Raw genomic sequence first — 22,396 nt, 5'->3', positions numbered from 1 at the left:
TGCGTGGTGTCAACGCTTCTGCGCACCCATTCACAGATTCGCCGAATTACAAACCAACTACTAACGGAGATTTCCAAAAATACGTCACTTGATGCACCTTTGGAAATGGCCTTCTTTTATTGTTTTCTTCAAAATGACAGCATGCCAGAAAGAATAATTTCACATGCCATTACTATCTTTAAACCGAGTGAGCTTTTCCAACATTAATTTTGTCAGTTACTTTTCGGATAGCTGCAAATGATCTACTCTACCTTTAAGGAAGATATACCAAAATATATTTACGTCACTCTCAGTGACACGTACCCAACAGAGATCATGAATTTAACCTCAGTTTGAGTTAAAATACTTAAGTGAAAAATACTGGTGTTCTACGGTGGTGTTCATAAAATGTGACAAAGAAAAACAAAAAAAGCAGCAGTACTATCGCTGATCTCTTTTGAGTATATATTTTGGCTTGTGAAATATTTCTTGTCTTTTTGAACCAAAATATTTGCTCATCACATACAAAGAGTTAATGCAGCACATGAAAACATATATTACAACTCGTCAGGTGGATTCTAAATACTGAGTCACAAAGTCGTTTATGATTTTTCCTAACTCTACAAAAAATCTTTCACATTTTGAAATGCATTTCACTGAAATTTTAAATGTCAAATTAGCATCAACCTGCACTTGACATTATCATTTTTTAGATGCCATTTTTTTTTTGCAATCCAACATACGTTGGTGACTTTTCTTCTTGACAGTTTATAACTTTTTGCTTTTTTTACTAGGAGACGATTAAACATCAGCTATGAATTCTTATTGCCTTCAAATGAGGCACACAACGGTCCACTACACATTTCTTAATTTTTTCTTTCTGACAAATTGCACACCTTTCAGGGAATTTTTTTTAAGGAAATCTACGGACAAATTACACATGAAAACAAACGACGACAACACAGACACAGAATATTTTTTTAAGTGCAAAGCACTGTCACCAGCTCACACTTACACATGTACCAGCACGTTTGTTTATGGTGTAGATCAAGGATTTTCTATTGTTCCTCTTCCCTTTTCCTTTGTTTTGTACAAGTTTTCCAACCGAGGAGTCCTGAATTTGGTTTCTGTCCTCGATTCTTCGATGATGTTTCACGTGTGTGTCCTCGATTTACACCATAAACAAACACCACTCACACATCACTATCACTGAAACATTACTAATGGTCCTACAAACAGTGCAAATAGAACTTTCATTTCTTGGGCTTTTTCATCTTTTAACTTTTTTCCTCAGATTAACCCTAACCCTCCTCAATCCTCCGAAATCCTCCGAGCATTTTTGGAGGATTTTGGCGGAATGGCAAAAAAGCGTCCGTTTATTTTGAAGGATGCACTGTGTGGAGTTCGTAGGCTGTACCCAGCATTGTTTTTGTTCAGCTATGCATAACTAAGCCCTGCATTATGCTCGATATCATCTGCACTGCTTCTGAATGTCATCGGCACTGCCTCAACCAGTTAACAGTATTGTTGGAGCATTTTGAAGGATTGAGGCAATGGTCACCCCTCCACTGAACAAATTCAAGAAATAACGGATGATTTTGGAGGATTGAGGCTGAATCCAATTTTTCCACGGTGGCAATTGGAGGATTTTGGAGGACTGAGGGTGGTTCCTAGCCAAAAAGGGGGTTAGGGTTAACAGAGTGATAACTCCTCAACAAATCATCCACATTTACACATTGCAAACAACTGAGCAACTCACAACTGATGACTGTACCTTTGGTAGAATTCCAAATGTACACATGTACACACACACACACTGAAGTGACACACTTTTCTATACAGATATCACAAATGCATGCCTTATTCACTTTTAGTACTTGGCCCACCGTTCACCGTTCCGCTTCCAACCGCAGCCACCCCATTGGTCCCCTTGGCATGCCCCGTGCTTCCGTTCCGCGACTTCTGCGACCAGAACGACGACGTCCTGAAGTGGTTGGACTCACGGACGTTGTGCACGTACTGGGCCACGCTCTGCTGTATGTAGACGCGGACCGTGGACGTGAACTTGTTGAGAAGACAGGAGGACGTCAGAATACTGAAGAGAAGATTGTAGCCAATCACAAGGTAGAAGTTCTGGAGCCAATCCGAGCGTCCAAACTCACCAATCAGGTCGTAGCTTGTAATGCCTGACAAAGACACAGGCAAAATGTACACAAATTACATTAATTAGCATAATTACCAGGTTTTACTTGCACATTTAGATATTATGCAATTTTAATATAAGACCACTGCGCCCACACAGTCACTCGCTAAAAATACACTGCCCAAATTATTTCTTAACAGTCAGTTGCCGTGTCACACGTAGCTGCTCTATTTTCTCGTCCAGACAAATGACAGCAACGCGAGGCCAGCAAACGATGGCCGTAAGAAGGGCTTCAGAAAATTCGCAATTTTCATGGCAAACAAAGCTGTCTCAGGTAGTTAAAGACCTACTAAATACATCTATCTAGGTATTTTTTTCTCAAAAAAAAAATGATTTCGATGAATTTTGACGATATTATTTCACGGACATATTGACTAAAAAATATGCCATGAAATTTCCGGGTTTTTTCCGACAAAAACGAAAGAATGAACCTTCATCTACAAAAAAATCTCGTGAACGTGATGTCGTTAATATCTTAAGAATTCGATGTACACCTAATGTTTCCAACAACTTCCATTTTTCACAACGCAAAAAGATTGTCGCCATTGCATGCATCGTAAAAGCATAGAGCAAGGAAAGCATGGTATGACCTTGTGACCCCATACGCACCGCCCGCCCACTGATTGGTCGAGCTTGAGAAGGCCTGCTTAATATTCATAAGTCATTCATTGCACGTTCGCACGTGCTGTTCAGGCCGTTGGCCTACTTACTTTGGTTTACACGCGTACATGTGATTGCGAATCATGAAATCTCGCAAAAGTCTTTATTTTTCAACCGGCGATTTGGACCAAACATTAGAAGTCTCCTGCACGTGTTTCACATGAAAAAGAAGCGTATACTTTCCTCTATCTACTGAGCCTTGCCATTTCTTTTGGCCGTTTTTAGAATCGAATATATTCGGCCCTCGCTTTTGTTGATATAAAATATGATTTTGTTTGACAGGCCGTAATAACACTTATTAAGCAGTTATTTTTGGTATCAAAATAAAGCACACAATTTCAAATTTTCAATTATTTAGCCATCTTGGCCAAACAGTGCATGTATCGAGGCACTTTTTGTGTTTTTCTGTAGTCTCGAATACATCTTGAAAAATCTCACGTATGCTTTGGGCCATGCGTGCGTGACCTCGGGACAAGAAACTGAGGTCAAACAGGGCTGTGTGCGTGACACGGCCACTGACTGTTAACGCTTATTGAGGTTTAAAGGCAGCAGTATTTTAAAAAACCTGTAAAAAAATGTCTGTCTAGTACAGAGCCATTCTAAAGAAAAGTCAAGAATTGAATCTACAACTTGTCAGCAAACACAATACATTTAATACATGTAGATACTGTGCAGAGTGTATTCAAAACACTATCAATAGCTGATTAAGAAACTTGAAACATAACGTACTATGATTTTACCTTCCTTTTAAATTTAATATGTGATGCGATCAAGCTAAATGAGTCTTTTGTCGACCCTGGTCAATTTGTTTTTTAAAGATTTGAAAAGAGCACAATCTCAGCATTACTGCTGTGAAAACCGCATGCTGGTACCATCTTTAGTTCAAAAATCATGGAAGTCGGAACACCAAGAGATGTGATGAAGTGATGTGATGAAGTGGCCCTATTTTGGCCTGAATCTCCAAATGAAAGTTCCTGACAAACGACTCATTTAGCTCGATAATGAAGGTTTGCGGAAACACCATGTGCGAATAATTTCTCAACTAAGAGAATGGTTCTGAAAAGAACCAGAGGTATAAACTCGACGTTCCGGTCAGTATGCTCTGACCGTCTTCAGGAGAGCTTTTAGCTTGATCGCATCACATATGGCCGACTCGCAAATAAAGCCTTTTAGGGCTGATACACGCACAGAGCCCGCTACACTATATCCAAGTCTCCGATGTCAATTCTTTAAACAAGTTCCATTCTAGAAGTTGAGAGACTTACCGAGTGTTCTAGACAGCAACGGTAACGCTGAACTGAGTATGAGTATCACCAGGCAGTTGGCAATGACTTTGGTCATGGGGGTATCCCTAGTACGAGGGACCAGCGTTCTGAAGAACGGAACACTGTAAAATCCTACGACGGATGCTAGCATCAGATAGCTGGTAGGTAAGAGAGTTAAGGTGCAATGCAAAGGAGAAACTGCACTGGTAAAGCGGGAAGTCTTGGGTTTGAGTCTCATCATACCAAGCTAGTGATTTTTTTCCCCCCTCACACTGAGTTTTTAAGGGTACGTCGGTGAAGACATTTAATAACCTAGTATCAAATATACTTCTCTCAAATGCAAAGCTTGGAATGGTTTGCTGGGAATTCTTCCAGTTCAAATTAGGAACACCTGCTATTCTCCATGGGAACAGCCAGGTAAACAGTAAGCAATAAGGACAGCTAAGAGAACCAATTAAATGGAAAATATGGTTAAAACAGTTAGGCAAATAGTATCTAAATCTCCATGTGTGACATACCTTCGTGGAAATTCACTTCATGATAACAAAACTTTCAGGCACTGCCACGTACGGTAAGTGGCCAAAGATTTCTACGATCAGGCTCCCTAATCAAAAGATCTTAGCCTTCTAGTGTTGTATAATAGTTCCTTTTTAGTCTGTCAAAGGATACCAGATCAATGTGACCTCAATTAGCGCTCCAAATGAACCCAGCATTGACAGAGATACCTTCCCCAATCCAGCTTCCTGCAGAGATTAAAAAAATTAAAATGGATGGTTTTATTTCCACAGAAATCCACTTAGAGAAAGGCCCCACGAGGATCAAAACGCCAGGCACTCAAACTTTTCCGAAGATTAGTAATCAAATCCTTCGTTTTAAATGCAGTCATTGTCTGTTAATCCTGTCACAATAGAACGAAATCCATGACATTTTATGTACTGGTTTTCAAAATACAGCCACTTCATTACACATTCACACCTCAAAAATTGAAGAAATGAATAAATTTGCAGTTAACAAATGACACCACCTTTGTAGTATCCCATCTCCTAAAATCATTAAAATCATTTTCAACCATTCATTGAATATTGGAAGGTGTTTTCTTTGGGTAGGGAAGGGGGGGGGGGGTGGGGTAAATTGAAACTTACTTTTATGCTGACGGAGAAAAAGCCGATACCAAAGAGCAGTCTGAATATGTTCCATCCAACCACACACAACGACAGGACCGTCAAGGCAAAGAGAAGAATCCAGAGGAGTGGGTAACCAAGGTTACGCTGCCACGACGACGCCCTCCGCCTCCGGTCTAGTACCTTGCGGTCTCGCTGCACTTCGGCCAGTCTCTGCCGTATGTCAGTCTGTCCGTTTGGGTGCTCGATGGAGTAGACTGCGCTGGACTCTGCGTGTGAAATTTGAATGAATTGTACAAAAATATCTGTACAAAAGGACTGACTCAAACTTTATACAGAGCTATTGTACGACAAAAAAAGCAAAATACCAACAAAGACTAAAATAATGATAATGACTGACCTTTGATTTTTCTCAACAAATTATCCTCTTCAAATTTGGCCATATTGTATTCCTCCTCTAGATTCTCCATGAATTGAGGCTTGACAACCAGCTGACCAATAACAGAGAACATTCTGGTGAAGCCCAACGGCGTCGATACTGGAAAGTGTCAACAATCAAACTGGCTGATTAACCTTTTGGCGGCAGAATACAAGGACAGCTGCATGAAATTGCTATTTTTGTTTATAACCATTTGCCATTCTGAGAAGCAGTGAACCATTTACTGGCCCATCAGAGCCTACACTTGTGTGAAGCATTATGCCTTTCGAGCTCCTTAAAGGGAAAATACAACATTTGTAAACATCGAAAAATAAAACTACCAAGTCTTTACGAAATACCTTACTAGGATGTTGGTAAATGACATTCTAAAGCATCCTGTAAAATTATGGCACCTGGTGTGAAGTAATTTTCAAGATAATGGTATTTTTGTATACATTTCCAACGGTGGTCGGCCGACCACCGTTGGAAAAACCTAACTATTTTTCAACTACTGCTCCAAATTTACCATTTTTTTAGTCAAAATTTTATTTGCTATTGGTTACATGTTCATGAACGGGTGCAGGCCAGCTAGACTGGTTTCCTTACCTTTCAATTTTCTGGCATCTATAAATTGATCCATTTCATCTTTAGTGGAGTCAGGGAACCAGACTACTTGAACATTTTTGTTTTTCTTGGTTTTTTCCAGCATTTTCGAACACAAAACTTCAAACATGTCAGTGTAACAATATTTGATCTATTATACTATCCCCTCAAATAGTTCATTTCTGAAAATTACAGCAAAAGCCAATGATGTACATTCCCTTTAAAGGTATTATACAACATAAATTTGCAAAACATCAAAAAACAAAACTACCAAATTATTATGAAATAATACATGACTGTAAGTGAACAGTAGTCTCAAGCATCCTGTGAAACCTGGTGTGCTGTCATTTTGAAGAAAAGTGGAATTTTTGTATCAGTTTTCAACGATGGTCAGGCAACCATTACAGCAAAAGCAAGTGTTGTACACGTATATAACCTTTAACACTTTAAGTTCATTGACTGGTGAATCTGGGTTTTTTTTCACAGATGCACTTTATACCAAAAATCATGTGAATAAATAGATAAGCAGCATATTTTAAATAGGGTGTAACCATAAAATTGTCTGCAACTGATGTTGGTTCGACCATTATTTTCTATCGTTTCCTGAAAGAATCTGTAAACTTTGTTCAATGCTGGTTCTAGTGAATCCCCTAGACTGAGTTACAAGACACAGACATGACAGAGGCATGCCCCATATCTCAGAATTGTTTGCAACTAATAGTGTAGCCTTGGCCCAAGACGCTAGTGATCAACAGCGGATCGTGCATAAATCGCCCTCTAACGATGCAATAATTAGACCAGTGCACCTGCTTGCACTAGCGTCTTAGGAATTTCGTAGTAGAGGTTTAATTTTTCTTTATTTTCTCCCTAGGCTTTCCTACATGTCCTAAGGAACAAATCAGTGATCGCGAAATGGTTTATTATCAGTCGCTCGCGTTGCGCACGCCGCTTGATGGTTGTAAATACACGCGCTACGTGCGGAAATTCAACTGTGAAGTGTGGTGATCAAAGAATCGCTAATTAGATATACAACTTGTGCGTGATACCTGCGCGCGACTAATGGTATCAAATAGGAAGCTGCTGTTTTGTTTAACGATTTTAATATTTGCACTAACGGTCTAATGTACATAAGCAGCCACGCCCCTTTTCTGCGAAATTCCCAAGACGTAAGTGAGAGAAAGTCAAAAACAGTTGTGAGTGGGCACTCTACAAGAATAACTAAAATCACTTTCGGTCTTGGCCGCAGACTACTAACAGAGCAGTTAATTTATTCTTTGAAAATAAGTTCCGGATCACATCTTTGGTTTCTGTAATTTTATGTCCGACTTACTTAGCAACATGAGAACTCCCAACAGTGAGATGCATGTGTACAGGTATGGAAGATATGATGACCACACTCCTACATGACAAATAATGAAGACAAGAAAAAAGGCATGTCAGAGGAAAAAACTGTTGAAAAACAGGGCCAAATGCCATATGCAAGCATACGGAACTACTTGCATGTACACTTTTTCATGTAGATATACCCTATACCCATTCCAAAGATTAGCGTGAATTCAGATGAATGTCACGTCTGAAATATTTGTTTCTTGTTCCTCTGTCATTTGCCTCTAAAGAATGCCTTGCTAAGGCTGAAAAATCAGGGGCGGATTGCAATAACTGGTCTTAAAGCTGGCTATGCGCATTAGACAGTCGAAAAGCTCTGGCTGTCAGTCAGTCTATAAGTAAGACCATTGCACTGACATAGTCCAAGTATTAAGACAACGGTCTATAGTTGGGATTTTTGGAATTCACTGGTGTGTTGAATTATTCTTTCCCAAAATGTTTTTTTCAGTTAATAAGTGTTTGATAATTTAAATAGAAGAATCCTGCTTGGAGCGAGGATTTTCCAAGATAGAAGGAATCTTCTAGAGAAACGTAACGACACTGAGTTGTGCTGCAAATACAATTTTCTTGAAAAAAAACCTCGTAATTGACAGAATCAGACAAACGAAAAAATCGTGCAGCCTCTCTGGTATTATGGCGCTTGATGAGCACCACAACCCATCAGCCAGTAACCATGAAATGTTTGTTTGTAAATCATTACTCTAAGCAGGTTTAGTAAAGACAGGCTTATCGCAATGTGAGTTTGGTGTCTCTTAACCAAGACCGTCTCGGAGTGATGGTTAAGCCAGCCGACTAGGACCGCGGTATTGCAATCCGCACCAGGCCATTTTAATTTTTTGATTTGTACATTTCAGGTCAATCCAGTCAGTGAGCAGTTTGCAGCAGTTTTAATTCATTTTCAAGTCTAAAATTTTTGGCTGATTTTCCATTCATATTTGTCCTGGGAAGTATTAGTATCATCCGGAGATGCTGCTGTTTTCTTACTTTTAAAATTCATCTGATTTCTTCTCAGAAACCTCAATACGTTTATCTAAACCCAGAAAAATGCAAGAAATGGCTGACAGCAAAGTTCGTCCATTTTGGTCCAATTTGGTTACGAAACTAAGCACAAATGATTGCGGAGTACATTAACAGTATGAGCAACAATTACTTTGCGATTAACTTTTATCTCGCAGCACATTTTTATTGTCAACCTAAACTGTTACGAAGTGTCCCACCCCTGGGTTTTCTTGTACTACACCAAACAGCGCCACCACCGGGGTGTGCGCAGATCCAATAGACGCACTAGCCACATACTTGCGAGTGTTTCTCGACTGGAAGAATCGTTGTCCATGATGGCCGAGGCTACCCAGACCATGCCAAAAACTAGAAGACCAAGGATTAATAGAACCACAAATGTCTCATACACACGAGCCTTGATGCCCTGGAAGAAGAGGGGAAAAAAATGTGTGCAAAAGGTTAACTGGTATTCTGGCATGTGGAATCTTAGCCAGGTAAAACTTGGCTCAGTACAGGTTTTGACCCTTGACAGAATAACAATGAATGCTCAGTCATCCGTGGCCACATGCACACAATCAAGGTATCATTGGAAAGAGGACACATTGGTGTTTCGCATGATCTTTAACTTATTTGAATATATTTATTAGATTTTTTATAATTTGCATTTACCGTACATCTGGGTTTCCTTTTTTGATACACCCTTTATAATGTACATAAAATACATCGATGAAGGACAAAAACCCAATAATTTAATTTACATCGCCCCGACGGAGATTCCATCTTATGAATAAATGTATGTTACCAGCTAAGGCCAAGTTCGGGCAAGGACCATTAGTCGACTAGTGGTTGATTTGTGACGTACCTTACGCCTGCGCACTGATAGCAACATGTGAACGTCTCTAGTCAAACGCTGGTCAAATCGTCATCGCAAAACTTCTGGATCCTGGCTCTCTGCTTGCGTTATGAATGCGCGCGGCTATTGGTTACCAGCGAAGCAACCAACCCCAGTAGGCTGGTTCCAAATAGTCGACTAGCGTAGTCAACCACCGTCGACTAGACAGAGTTCGGGCAAACGTAAGTTAACCATTGGTCAACTATAGTCCTTGCGCGAACTTGGCCCAAATTGTCTTTTAAAGTTTTACCACAATCTGAGCAAATGCAATTTGACAGACACTAGAAGATTATTAACATAATTTTTCCCCCAAATCCTGCATTTTGTACTCAAATGACATGGGATGTGTTTTCATTACGGGATGTTAATCTTAACCCTAACCTGCCCAAATCCCCCAAAATCCTCTTTGCAAGATGGAGGATTTTGCAGCATTGAGGCTATTTGGCAAAAAAATGTGTGGCTGATTTTGGAGGATGCACTGTGTCAAAGGTCTTGGGCCGGACCTTGTGCTATTTGTGCACAGCCGTGCATAAATTTAGGCTTAGATTATTTTTGAAATCCTCCGCACTGCTCCAGAATGTCACTGGCTCTGCCTCAACATATTGTCAGTGATTGCTGGAGGATTTCGCAGGATTGAGGCAGTGGTCACCCCTATAAGGATCACATTCAAGAAAAAAATGGAGGATTTCACAGGATTGCGGCTGTATGCAATTTTTACATGGAGGCTGTTGGAGGATTTTGCTGGATTGAATGCTTAGGGCTTCGAGATAAACAGTGTTGCAGAATGCTATAAATAATATTTAACAAGTCTGAAATTTCTACTGTTTAATATACGCTCTATAAAAGGTACATGTAAGTGGCATGTTTGCGAAACAAATGCATGTAGATGGTGATTAAACATGCATATAATGTAATATTTATGTACACCAAGCATAACAAATTACAGTACATGTACATCAATTTACATGTACATTGCCCGGACCACAAGATTGCAACGGATATCACGTGTCACTATCACAGGTGCAAAACACATGATGAACACTTGGAAATGTACAACACAATGTGTTTCATAGAAATATTCATGTATGCACTGTACATGTTCAAATGTATCAACAAAAATCTCGCAGTATATGGTTTACACATTGAGACCATGGACAAAATAAATAACCTTTACAGTTCTTTACGGATACCTTTTTGGAGCCAGCGAATCCTTCAGACTCGGTCAGGAAGTAGGCAAAGGGCATCAAGACAAACAAGGCGAGATTGGAAAACAGGAATATCAGGTTCCAGAGTCCTAGGGGAAGGAAAAGCAAACAGAACGACGACCCAAGTTGTCTGTTAATAGAACTCGCGTGCACGTGACTTCAAGAGAATATATGAACAGAAAGCCAGTAGTTAGGCCGGATTGATTACCGAATAAAGCCCATTTCATCAAACCTTCTAGACTATAAACAAAACAAAAAGGACGAAGAAAAACAAAAAGCAAAACTACATATACTGTAGATGTAACATGCCTTTAGTCATTACTTGGCCAAAATTGTTTTCAAAAAATCAGACTTGTTGGCAACCTTTTGAGGCTAGAGTATCTGTTGCCAAGTGTTCGACATGACATTTTCAAACTTTTCGCACAAACTTCTTGTCATTCTCCGACTAAAAAAGGAAAAGAAGCAACGTTTGGGGAAACTGAGTGAGGAAATGCTGAATTTGAAGAGAATGGCTATGTTATCCATGCAAGAAATGTAGATGGCACATTGAAACCAAGCCCTGGTCCATACATGTACATGTATGGCAAGTACACGCAACTAATATTCATCTGAATTTGCACAGATATGCAGTATCTTCACATGGATGCCTGGTGTACATTTACTGCAGCCAAGGGTCTGTGTTACTCTCCATCGTCACCATTGAGGGGACAGTTGTGCACGAGGTCTACAAATCTGGGATGTAGTTGAGTTTATCACAATTAAGTTCCGTGACAAGTAAATCACAAGTCCATTGACAAGTCCATTGACAAGTCCAGTCACAAATTCAGTCACAAGTTCAGTCACAAGTTCAGTCACAAGTTCAGTCACAAGTTCAGTCACAAGTTCAGTCACAAGTCCAGTCACAAGTCCAGTCACAAATTCAGTCACAAGTTCAGTCACAAGTTCAGTCACAAGTCCATTCACCAGTTCAGTCATAAGTCCAGTCACAAGTCCAGTCACAAGTCCATTCACAAGTTCAGTCACAAGTTCAGTCACAAGTTCAGTCACAAGTCCACTCACAAGTTCAGTCATAAGTTCAGTCACAAGTTTAGTCACAAGTCCAGTCATAAGTCCAGTGACAAGTCCATTGATGAGTCCAGTCACAAGTAAATCACAAGTTCAGTCACAAGTCCAGTCACAAGTAACATGGGATGAACAATGACAAAGGAATGCCTCTGTTACAACTCATTTGAATAGCTTGTGTGTTGAACTGGGACTGGAGGACTTGTGATGGAATTGCAGGGACTTGCAGGGACTTGTGATGGACTCGACTACATCCCTGAAACAAATTCTCCCCACCCATTTCCTAGTCTGAGTATCACCCGTTATCCACGGAGCCAAGAGTCTCCTGTATAACGTCTGATATGTCTAGATATGCAGATATACATATGCAAGTCACGCGCCAGCCAATCGGAGTCGACTTTACTAAATCGTGACGTCATTTCATTCCCAAATCAGGACTAAACGGTTTGATTGGTCAATTCGAATGCAGTGTTTTGTAATGCAACAACAGCCAGGCGCATTATCGCATAACATGATACAGAGCGCGTGACACAGGTTTCAGGTTTTTTTAATCCATTGTCTATGACACGCAATGGGTGAATGACCTAAGACCCGATATAGAGAGCGCCTGTTGATTGGTCAACATCTAGAGGTCAAGAGGCGGTTGTCTTGCCTAATTAATCAGCGAACATATCAAAGACCACGGCATTTACATAGACCACCCCTTTCCCAGCCAGTCTGCCAACCTTGAGCCATGCTTGACCCACTGACAAACAACAGCCTATATTTGTGCTGACTCCATAAGAACTTTACCGTACCGTGAATCAGCGAGCCATTCAGCCATCTCATGTAGAAGTTGTTGGGATAGAAGAGTAGGACCTCGTTACTCAGGATAGAGAATGGCAGAAGGAGACCGGCGCCGACAGAGATGGCTAGGGTGAAGGTACAGCTCCATAGGGCGACACGGTAGACGATGGCGTCTGAGGCATCAGCTAGGAGAAGACAGGAATTGGTAGGAGTAAAGGTGGAACAAAAATGTTTCAACTTTTGGTTTCATCGGAATCCGTAAAATAACACAAGTTTGCTCTATCTACATGTACTTCACTGTACATCCTCCAAAACACTTCAATGTCTGCCTTTAAAGAATCCCATAACTTTACTGCATTGACATTACTGTCACACTGAGCAGCCACACACTCTATGTCAAGCTTATACCCTGATCATTAAACAACAGCCCCCAAATCACCAGAAGTATTTTTTTGGTTGAAACAAAATATTGAGCTTTTGGTTAACCTAATACTGATTAAATATGAACCTAGTAAGGTTCTAATTGTGGTTTATTTGATAAAATTACTTTTAAAAAGATAAAAAAGAATTCAATTTATTCAAAGATGGCACATTGCAACCTGGTATATATGACGACCTCACCTGAGAAATAATCCTCCTTATCTGCTTGTCTCTTGTATCGACAGATGACCAAGTAGGACGAGATGTAGAGAATGGTGAAGAACAGCAAGTCAATCTGCGATGAACAAGAAAAGGAAGATGCACAAATATTTTAAAAATATATATGTGGTCAAAGTGGAAGAGTACATGTACAATGTAGAGTGTATCCGTAATATTAAACCTACATGTGTATACATTATTACTGATTACGTGAACAATATAGCGTTAAAATTTTCCAATGTCTTAATCTTCTTATTTACACATGACGGCCATGTACGTAAATCCTTAGGTTGTCAGGTTTATTCACTAATCCCCGAGACACTGCCACAACTATTCTGGCAAATTGTGCTGTTGAAATGCTGTACTTGCAATAGATAACTCTCAAATGACGTCACTGCATACAGATTATCATGTGCATCGGCATTTTGGGAGTACAACTTTCGCAATGCGCATCGGCTGTTCAGTATAGAGTACCGAAGTGTGATGTCGTCTGTCTTTGTTCTGGTCATGCTGGTTCACACGCTGGTTAGCGCGTTGATGTCAGCATATCTACAAATGTATGCACGTGAACCAGAATACACAGGAAAACTTTGGTACTCTACATTATGTATTTCGAAGAACTTTCGAGCAACACGTGGGCGTGTTAAGAACATTTTGCACACTGCCCACACACAAACCCGATGGCGTTGAATATACAGTTGTAATGCATACGAAGATGGCTGTCTATGAGAGGGGTCTACATGGATACATACGACCTTCCTACAACCATATACAGTTGACTCTCGTTAATACAAACTCAGCCGGACCTAGCCAAAATGTTTGTTATATCAGAATTTTGTACTGTGAGGAACATCAGTCCCATTCATTGTGGACATAAATGCACAGAAGATACCAATTTAGGCTTTATGTTTGTTATAACCAGAATTTGTATTAACAGTGTCTGTACTAGTGAGAGTTGACTGTACATGTACCGGTACAATGTAGCAATAAAACTATTTTATAGCCTCATCAAGTTATACATATATGATGAAGCTAAACTTTGATATCTGTCATTATGTTTACATACCCGTATGCTTACTAAATTCACACTATTAGTGTGGTGAACAAATAATACTGAAATACCCAATCATTGCGTAGGTTTTAGGTAAGGCCTAAAAACAAGTGCCAATTTGCTGTATTACTTTGATTCAAGTTTTAATTGCGGGAGAAACGTCTTTGCACATTTTGCATTTGAAACAGAAGGCACCACACACAAATTTATCCAAACTTGAGCATTTCTCAAAAGATGAAAAATCAATTCAAATATTCGTTTCTGTCTTTACACGTTACAGCCGAGAATGATGTAGTGCGACTGAGGTTTTTAAAAACACAAACCGGGACAACTAAGAAACACACTAATACCTGTACAATGGGGGCTATAAAGTACAAATACAAATGTACAAATGTACAAATAAAGTACAAATGTACAAATACAGTATTCAGGTTTGTTTCTTCCCACCATAAAAAATTCAGCACTTCTGCATACACTATACACTACATGGTCTTGAATTTTAATAACGGATGGATGACACACCTACAATACACATGAGAAGGTTTTTATATGTGCCTCCAAGCATGAATAAACATCTTAATTTATTGGGCATCAGACATGGCCAGACCTTAGCATACCAGCCCTATGAGCAGCGCATAATCAAGGGATGCATTTTTTTTAATCCAAGTTGTGCTGAGGAAATGACAGCAGTACATGTTACAACTGCACACACATACGGGTATGATCTGGCAAAATGCACAGTGCATTTTGAATGAATATGAAAAATTATTCAAATACAAATATTAAACGGTACCATTTACAAATCAAATTTCTTAAATGACCCACCAGTACAAATATACACAGTTGCATTGTACATTTGTGCACAATAAACATAGCCTGAGTACATGTACTGTACCATGTACTCAACATGTAAATTATATAGTTATTTTGTATACAGTTTGTATGGTTAAAATTATCAATGTTTTAAAAATTAATACTTATCGGTACAATAACATAAACAATCAGCAACAGATGTACGTGCAACCAAAAGTGGCCAAGTGCACACTATGTGTTATCAATCCTCAAAAATATATGGTACAAAATTGAAAAAAAATTAATTCTGTTATTGTTCTCTCATCTCTTGAACAGAATATAAACTGTTGTCATCTTTGAAGTGCTGGAGAAGTCTTGAAAGAATTTAGTTAAAGGTACTGGTAGATGCATGCATATCATTTGTCATTTGTGAACTTTTTTTCTGTTTGTAGTACAAAAGTGCTCAAAATCAAAAGAAGGGTGCTTTAAACAACTTTTAGCTCGGTGAATGCTGTATTCCGGAGAATATTCTAGGATCTCGATTTCTATTCAAAAGTTGCCGAGTCATGTTTTGTATTGCACCCGAAATCAGCATCCAGGACGCGTTCTCAATCAGCCGATTGCAGCTAAGCGAGGTCACGTGCTGCCTACTTTTTGGATAGCTGCAAATGTGCTCTACCTTTTATAAGAGAAAGAGTATCCAACCTTTAAAAAATCTGATGTATTTAATCTGATTTTGTGGGGACAAGTCTCATGCTGCACGCTTGTGAGTTGCCCAGTTTGGTTTGCTGGGGAGACTCCATGCTTACAGTGTAATCAAACATACATAGTTGCGTGCAGTGTGCACTTGTTAGGTACAATCTATTGTATTCAAATACCCAATGAACTGCAACAAGTAAGAGGTACATGACAATGAATGTGCAATTTGCAGGTACCAGAAAATCTGATGTCGGCAGCGAATTTCATTCAACCGTTAGATAATACATGTAATGTATTTTAACAAGTTTGAAACATCCATGTAAAAATTACATGTATGTAATCTCCAGTTGAGATTACATAATTTTTCTCAACATACCGGTACACTATATTCATTCAATGACCTGTCATAGCTACAATAATTTACATTACCTAGGAGTATACATATATTTAAAATGAATTAAATGTCATATTGTGGCAGTTTTCAAAATCTTAACAGGTTTTTCAGAGCCACAGACTTTTAAGCCAATATTATACGTGTATTTGGTACAGAGCTACATTGTACATGTACACGTATGTATTATGATTATTGTGCTTCAGACTGCGTGTGACTGGGCCTCATATCAATGTAGGTTTGATGAAATGAGTAGGTATACAATGTACAATGTATACATGTACATGTCAGTACATGTACATATTCACCTGTTCAGATAAATTGGAGGAATGCGACCGATGTCAAATTTCAAGAATTTTGTGTTGAACAAAACACAAAAACAAAATGTGGGCTACGTGAGACAACTGTTGACTGGGAGAGATTATCGGCCCAACTGGCCAAGTGAATTCCTTGGGCCAAGTGAATTCCACAGACAGTAGATATTTCACAATGAAACAAATTACACCAATTTTCTCTCAATTGTAACATGTAGTCTATGCCTTAAGTTCCTTGCTCTATGGATACACTGTGTCTTTCAGGAGTCTTTTGGACAAGTACCGTACACGTACATTTACATACTTTATATATGTATACATGTATGTACATTTAACTTCAAGCAAATTTGGGCAGTTAATTTTCACAACCTGAGCACACATTCTGGTGCTAAGCTATTATATCTACAACACATAGTATGTTTGCATTGTTGAACCTAAAACATAGACTTCCAATCCCATCATAGATTTATGAACTGTTATGTATACCTGAATAATATATTATTGTTGACTTTAAACCTTCAAGTCTTATCTGACTTTAGAATGTACAAAATGTGGTGCTAGTGTCAACAGAAGGTGTAAATATCTAACCTTGCCCAGATACCTTTGAAACTGTTTATGTCCACAACCTTGAAACATGACAAACATTTGCCATAATATAGGCCTACATGTACAAACCAAAACCCATTTTCAGCGAGTCATTAAAGGGAATATACATCATTTGCTTTTGCTGTAATTTTCAGAAATGGATGGAATTGGGGGGTTGGAAATATATAGCAAATATAGTTACACTGACTTTTTGGAGGTTTTGGGTTCGAAAATGCTATAAAAACCAAGAAAAACGATCATTTTCCTGTAGTCTGGTTCCCTGACTCCATATAAGAAGAAACAGAGCAGTTTACATACATTGGGGAATTGTAAGGTCAGGGAACCAGTCTAGCTGGCTCGTACCCGTTCATAGATTTGTAATCGATTGCAAACAAGTGCAATGGTCAATTGGGGCCAGTATTTGAAAAAAAGCCAGTTGTTTCCAACGCTGATCGGCCGATCAGCGTTGGAAATTGATACAAAAATACCACTTTTCTTGAAAATGACAGTATACCAGGTGCCATAATTTTACAGGATGCTTTAGACTGTCATTTACCAACATCCTATTAAGGTATTTCGTAAAAACTTGGTAATTTTATTTTTCGATGTTTGCAAATGTTGTATATTCCCTTTAACATAGGCAAAGATCATTTCCAAACTGAAGATTATCACCATAATGTGAGTTTTAACTAAAATCCCCAGTTATAGGCCTACTCTTTATTAAAGAGGTTGTGGAATGCTCGAAGACATTTCTGTCATTTTTCAGGTATATGTAGCCTAAGGTGTGATGAAATAAAAACGACTATTGTGTCTGTCATGCTGTTTTTCAGGTCCTGAACGTGCAATTTGTGTAAAAATCGTTGTTGGAGGCAGCAAACAAAACATAGTAAATCGTGACGTAATAAACAGGACCCCCGATGCAGCATAGTATAAATGAGTCCTGTTTATTACATGTACGTCACGATTTACTATGTTTTGTTTGCTGCCCCCAATGACAACTTTTACACAAATTGCACGTTCGGGTCGAAACAGGACCTGAAAAACAGCTCTCAAAAGTACCTTTTGTCCTCATTTCATGAAAGACACAATAGTCTTCTTTTTTTTTACCCGAAAAATGATGGAAATGTCTTCGAGCATTCCACAACCTCTTTACTAAAACATTTACACTTTACAGAAATGTATGCGGTACAAGTACGGTACAATGAACAGATCATGTTTTAACAAGACCACCACATTAGCTGGCAGAGTAAGAGACAATGTGCTTGTTTTGTTTTTCCACACTTTATTCATTCAGTAATGGCAATTTGGCATAATACATTGTAGTTCATATTTTTCCGATTTCTATTTTCTTGAAAGTGAAACGGGACTGCTGAATGGTATCAGATGATACTTTTTTGTAAATGAAGATATGGATTTCTTCGGCCCGCGCCTATTGGACAAATGTTGGACAGACTTTGCGGTCGGTGGCATGGGCCAGAAAGTCCACACGCACATCCATGAGAAATGTCTGTGAATGAAATGGAATGATTAAGTATCCGCAATGCTGAATATTTCCTTCCAATATTTTGTGAAAAATATGGACACATGGATTTACAAAGTGTGTGAACTGAAGTTCCCTGTTCATCATTTTTTTTATTGTCGTCCCTCAAGCACTGTTGCTACTCTCCTACATGTATGTTGACGAGTTTCAAATTTCTTCAGTTCATGTACAGGGTGTCTCCAAAAAAGAAGGGTACCCATTTTTTAATGTAAATTATCAGAATCTACTGAATATTTCAGACAGAGACAACTACAAGGAAAAAGGCCAGGATGTTTTCCCTTATCCAATGACATTTAAGTTCATTACGTCATTGTCATGGATGAATGAGCAAACAAGGCCTCTAATGAAAGAGATCAAAATCAGCACTTTGACAACTATTTACCTGCAGGGTGGCAAAGGGAACACAGATGTTACTCTTTTGCTGTTACCACAGAATTTATGATAGGCCAGGCCAGGCCCGCCTAATGTAGGCATATCTGGATATGATCTGTGACTTTCACCCCCTAGGCCCTCTGGCTAGGATGCAACCTCAATCCTGAAAAATCCTCCAATTGCCACCAAGAAAAAAATTGGATTCAGCCTCAATCCTCCAAAATTATCCGTTATTTCCTGAGCTCTGTGGAGGGTGACTTGACCACTGCCTCAATCCTCCAAAATCCTCTACCAATTACTGCTATGGTTTGAGGCAGTGCAAATGGCGTTTAGAAGCAGTGCGGATGAAATATGAGAAAAACACAGGGCTGATTTATGCATGGCTGAACATAACCAATGCAGGATATGGCCTACTGGCTTGACGTAATGCATCCTCCACAAAAAAAGCGATAGGGGGCCTACATCTTTGCCATTCATGCTCACTCCTCTAAAATTATCCAAAACTGGCAGGAGGATTTTGGAAGATTGAGGATGGTTAGGGATGTACCACACAATATGACTGCCACACGGACTTGTTGCCGTGAGACATCATTTGGCAGAGCTTTTGGTGACAGGGTGATTTCGTTATTCCACTGAGTTGAATGGCCCCAAGATGGCCAGATCTCACCCCTTGTGAGTTTTTTCTTGTGGGGTCACTTGAAGGACAAGGTTTCCACCACGCCCCCAGCTAACATTCAGGAGTTAAGAACTGGGATAACGGATGAGGTGAATCAGCACCAAGACCAAGGAATGTTAAGACATGCTGTCAATGTCAGAGCCATGAGGCGAAGATGTGAGCTGTGCATTAACAGAAATAGCGGTCATGATAAAGGCACAGGACCATAAACCATGTATCCTGTAACTACCAGTAACAGAAAACTCTAACCCACATCAATCCTCCCAATTCTTATTGTGGTGTTGGAGGATTTTGGAGGATTGAGGATGAATGGTGTTTGAGAAACATGAGGATTTTGGAGGATTGAGGATGAATGGTGTTTGAGAAACATGAGGATTTTGGAGGATTGAGGATGAATGGTGTTTAAGCACGAGGATTTTGGAGGACGGAAGGTGTTTGAAGATGAGGAGGATTTTGGAGGATTGAGGATTAATACATTTTAAAGGCAGGACTGTCTGACGATTTTGAAGGATTGAGGCGCTGGGTATCCTTATTTGAACGAAAGTGCAACATCAGAGGAGGATTTTGGAGGATTGAGGATGATTACATTTTGCGGCAGGATTGTCTGATGATTTTGAAGTAAATGACCATGCGTTCTTTTTTGCCTTTATTGGGGAAAAAACGATCCAGACGCCCTTCTTAAGTTGTGTACAAAACCTATGGAGAGTTGCATGCATTTAAAAACTAGTAATTTCCATATTGGAAAAAACGTTGCAACCTGTCGCCACTTTTTTCTTCATATATCATTATCATCTCAATGAAGGTCATTCATTGCAAAAATGATGATAAGACATGAATTTGAGACTGAGAAATATTTCCAATTTTGTTAAAAAATACTTAGAAAATGTCTTGACTCTCCATAGACTCTGTACACAATCGCAGAAGTGGCGTCAGGTTGCACCATTTTTTCCAAAGTATTTTCTATTCTCACAAAATTGGAAATGTTTCACAAAATTGGAAATGTTTCTCACTTTAGTGTCAGACACGCCAGATTCATGTCTTCTGTAATGACTGGTGACAAAAAAGTGGCGTCACGATGTAACATTCTTTCCAAAAAGACTAAGATTTCACTGTCATTGTCAGTGTCAAAATCACAATGACATTGCCACACATTCCAGGCCTCCACGCGCACCTGTACTGTGGCAATGCAATGACGACTGACTGATATTGATAACCAACAAAAAAGTTGCACTTGCAGAAAATGGCTGCAACAAAGTGCAAGTAAGTATGGTCTCTCACCAAATACTCCCTGACTGCGTCGTGGAAAACCTGCTCTGTGCTGTCCCAGTGGTGTTCCATCATGAATGCTCTTCTTGGCCGCAATTTGCAATCTCCACAATTCGTAGAAACGGCACCATTTTATTAGTAACTTCACGCTCACATGTCTGCAAATGTAATTTTGCAACCGACGTGAATTGTTTACCTGCCGGATTGGTGCCCGGCGTGGCAAGCACCCACATATTGAAAGGTTGAGTGTTGATTACCAGCCATGACATTGTTCGAAAGGTCAAAAAACCTTGTTTACACAAGAGCGCCCCCACGAGGGCAACAATTAAAAAATGTAATTGATGAATTACTTTTTACTCCAAATTCTGCGCTTGTCGATTTTATTTTAACCACCAAGAGGTTGAACATTTATTAATTTATTATTAAAAGGTTTTTTACTTTCGTATCTCTTTAAATTCGGACCTTCTGGTTACACTGTATCATAAAAAATGCTTTACAATGCAATTAAAAAAAATGTTCATTAGTTTCACAGGATTCAGTCTGCATCATGAAAATCCTTTAAACAAAACTATGACGTGGAGAAAAAATTAAGAGGTGCGCTTCTTCAATTTTTCATTTATACTTTTTGGGAATCCAATTTAAAAAAAAAAATCCAAAGACACGTCTAGAATAATATATGGAAAATGCTGACAAATAATTTTCATTTCGATCACAATATTTCCACTGTCTTCTGGTTTATATAATTGACCCATACAGTTGTGTTGAGAACTTCCGATTTCCAGATTTTGACAGCTAGGCATAAACAAATTTGATTCAAATACGTAAACTTTTTAAGTGATCTTCTTCATAGATGATGAAGGTTCTTTAATAGACACATCACATGAATTCTTTTTATTGAAAGAATTAAATCGTCAGTATTGTGAAAAATAGGCCTATGGTGAACACATACCAAAAAGAAGGGCAAAAAGCCTCAAAGGAGGGATACAAGTCCCGGTAATTTTGAGATAATTTGATTATAAAACAAGGGGCTTGAGTTTTACCCGGAATATACAGTACCTAAACGGTAAAACGGATTTTCCGATCCCCAAATTCGGATACGAAACCATAAACAAAGATAGCTCAGTTTCTTTGGCAGCAGATTATTTTTGGTGATAAAAAAACAACAACCGAAATGCAATTGTTCTAATTGCAAACCATTTACAAGGGGAAATCACATCAATTCGTTTTAGCGTGAAAAAAAACTAGGTATTATTTCTCGATAACTGGTTTGAAACTATCGAAATATGCATTCCCGAAATAAAAATCGAGAAAGGAACAATGAGTTGTCAAACTAACAAACACGGTTGCGCTTTATCCCCGTTTTACATGTGAAATATTGATACATTTTCGAGAAGAATTTGATTTGGTTTTACACTGAATTTTTTTTTAACTATCAATAAAACAAACGCTGTGAATTGGTGTACTGGTTTACAGCTTGCGACCATAAAGACAT

The 22,396-nt window shown here is 39.0% G+C and overlaps 1 protein-coding gene across 1 annotated transcript; it reads right to left on the bottom strand.

The window, feature by feature from the left end:
• Positions 1-193: 193 nt before the first annotated feature.
• LOC119723062 (protein LMBR1L-like) lies at positions 194-21,131 on the bottom strand. The gene is made up of 11 exons (XM_038193558.1): positions 20,917-21,131; positions 13,201-13,294; positions 12,591-12,764; positions 10,717-10,820; positions 8,932-9,058; positions 7,580-7,648; positions 5,629-5,766; positions 5,250-5,497; positions 4,777-4,850; positions 4,108-4,265; positions 194-2,165 (listed from the first exon to the last, which is right to left on the bottom strand). Exons 1-11 carry the CDS (start codon positions 20,977-20,979, stop codon positions 1,840-1,842), a joined length of 1,575 nt encoding a protein of 524 aa, XP_038049486.1. The 5' UTR covers positions 20,980-21,131; the 3' UTR covers positions 194-1,839.
• Between the last annotated feature and the right edge of the window lie 1,265 nt (positions 21,132-22,396).

The sequence above is a fragment of the Patiria miniata genome, unplaced genomic scaffold, assembly GCF_015706575.1.
Source record: "Patiria miniata isolate m_02_andy unplaced genomic scaffold, ASM1570657v1 HiC_scaffold_16, whole genome shotgun sequence".
Taxonomy (NCBI): domain Eukaryota; kingdom Metazoa; phylum Echinodermata; class Asteroidea; order Valvatida; family Asterinidae; genus Patiria; species Patiria miniata.
This window is presented reverse-complemented; position numbering and strand designations above follow the sequence as displayed.

Coding starts and splice junctions, on each gene's coding strand:
- LOC119723062 (XM_038193558.1), bottom strand. CDS start 20,979: ATGATGGAACACCACTGGGACAGCACAGAGCAGGTTTTCCACGACGCA. Junction 13,295..20,916: donor ACGCAGTCAGGGAGTATTTG/GTGAGAGACCAT, acceptor TGTTCATCGCAG/ATTGACTTGCTGTTCTTCAC. Junction 5,767..7,579: donor GGGAGTTCTCATGTTGCTAA/GTAAGTCGGACA, acceptor GACACTTTCCAG/TATCGACGCCGTTGGGCTTC.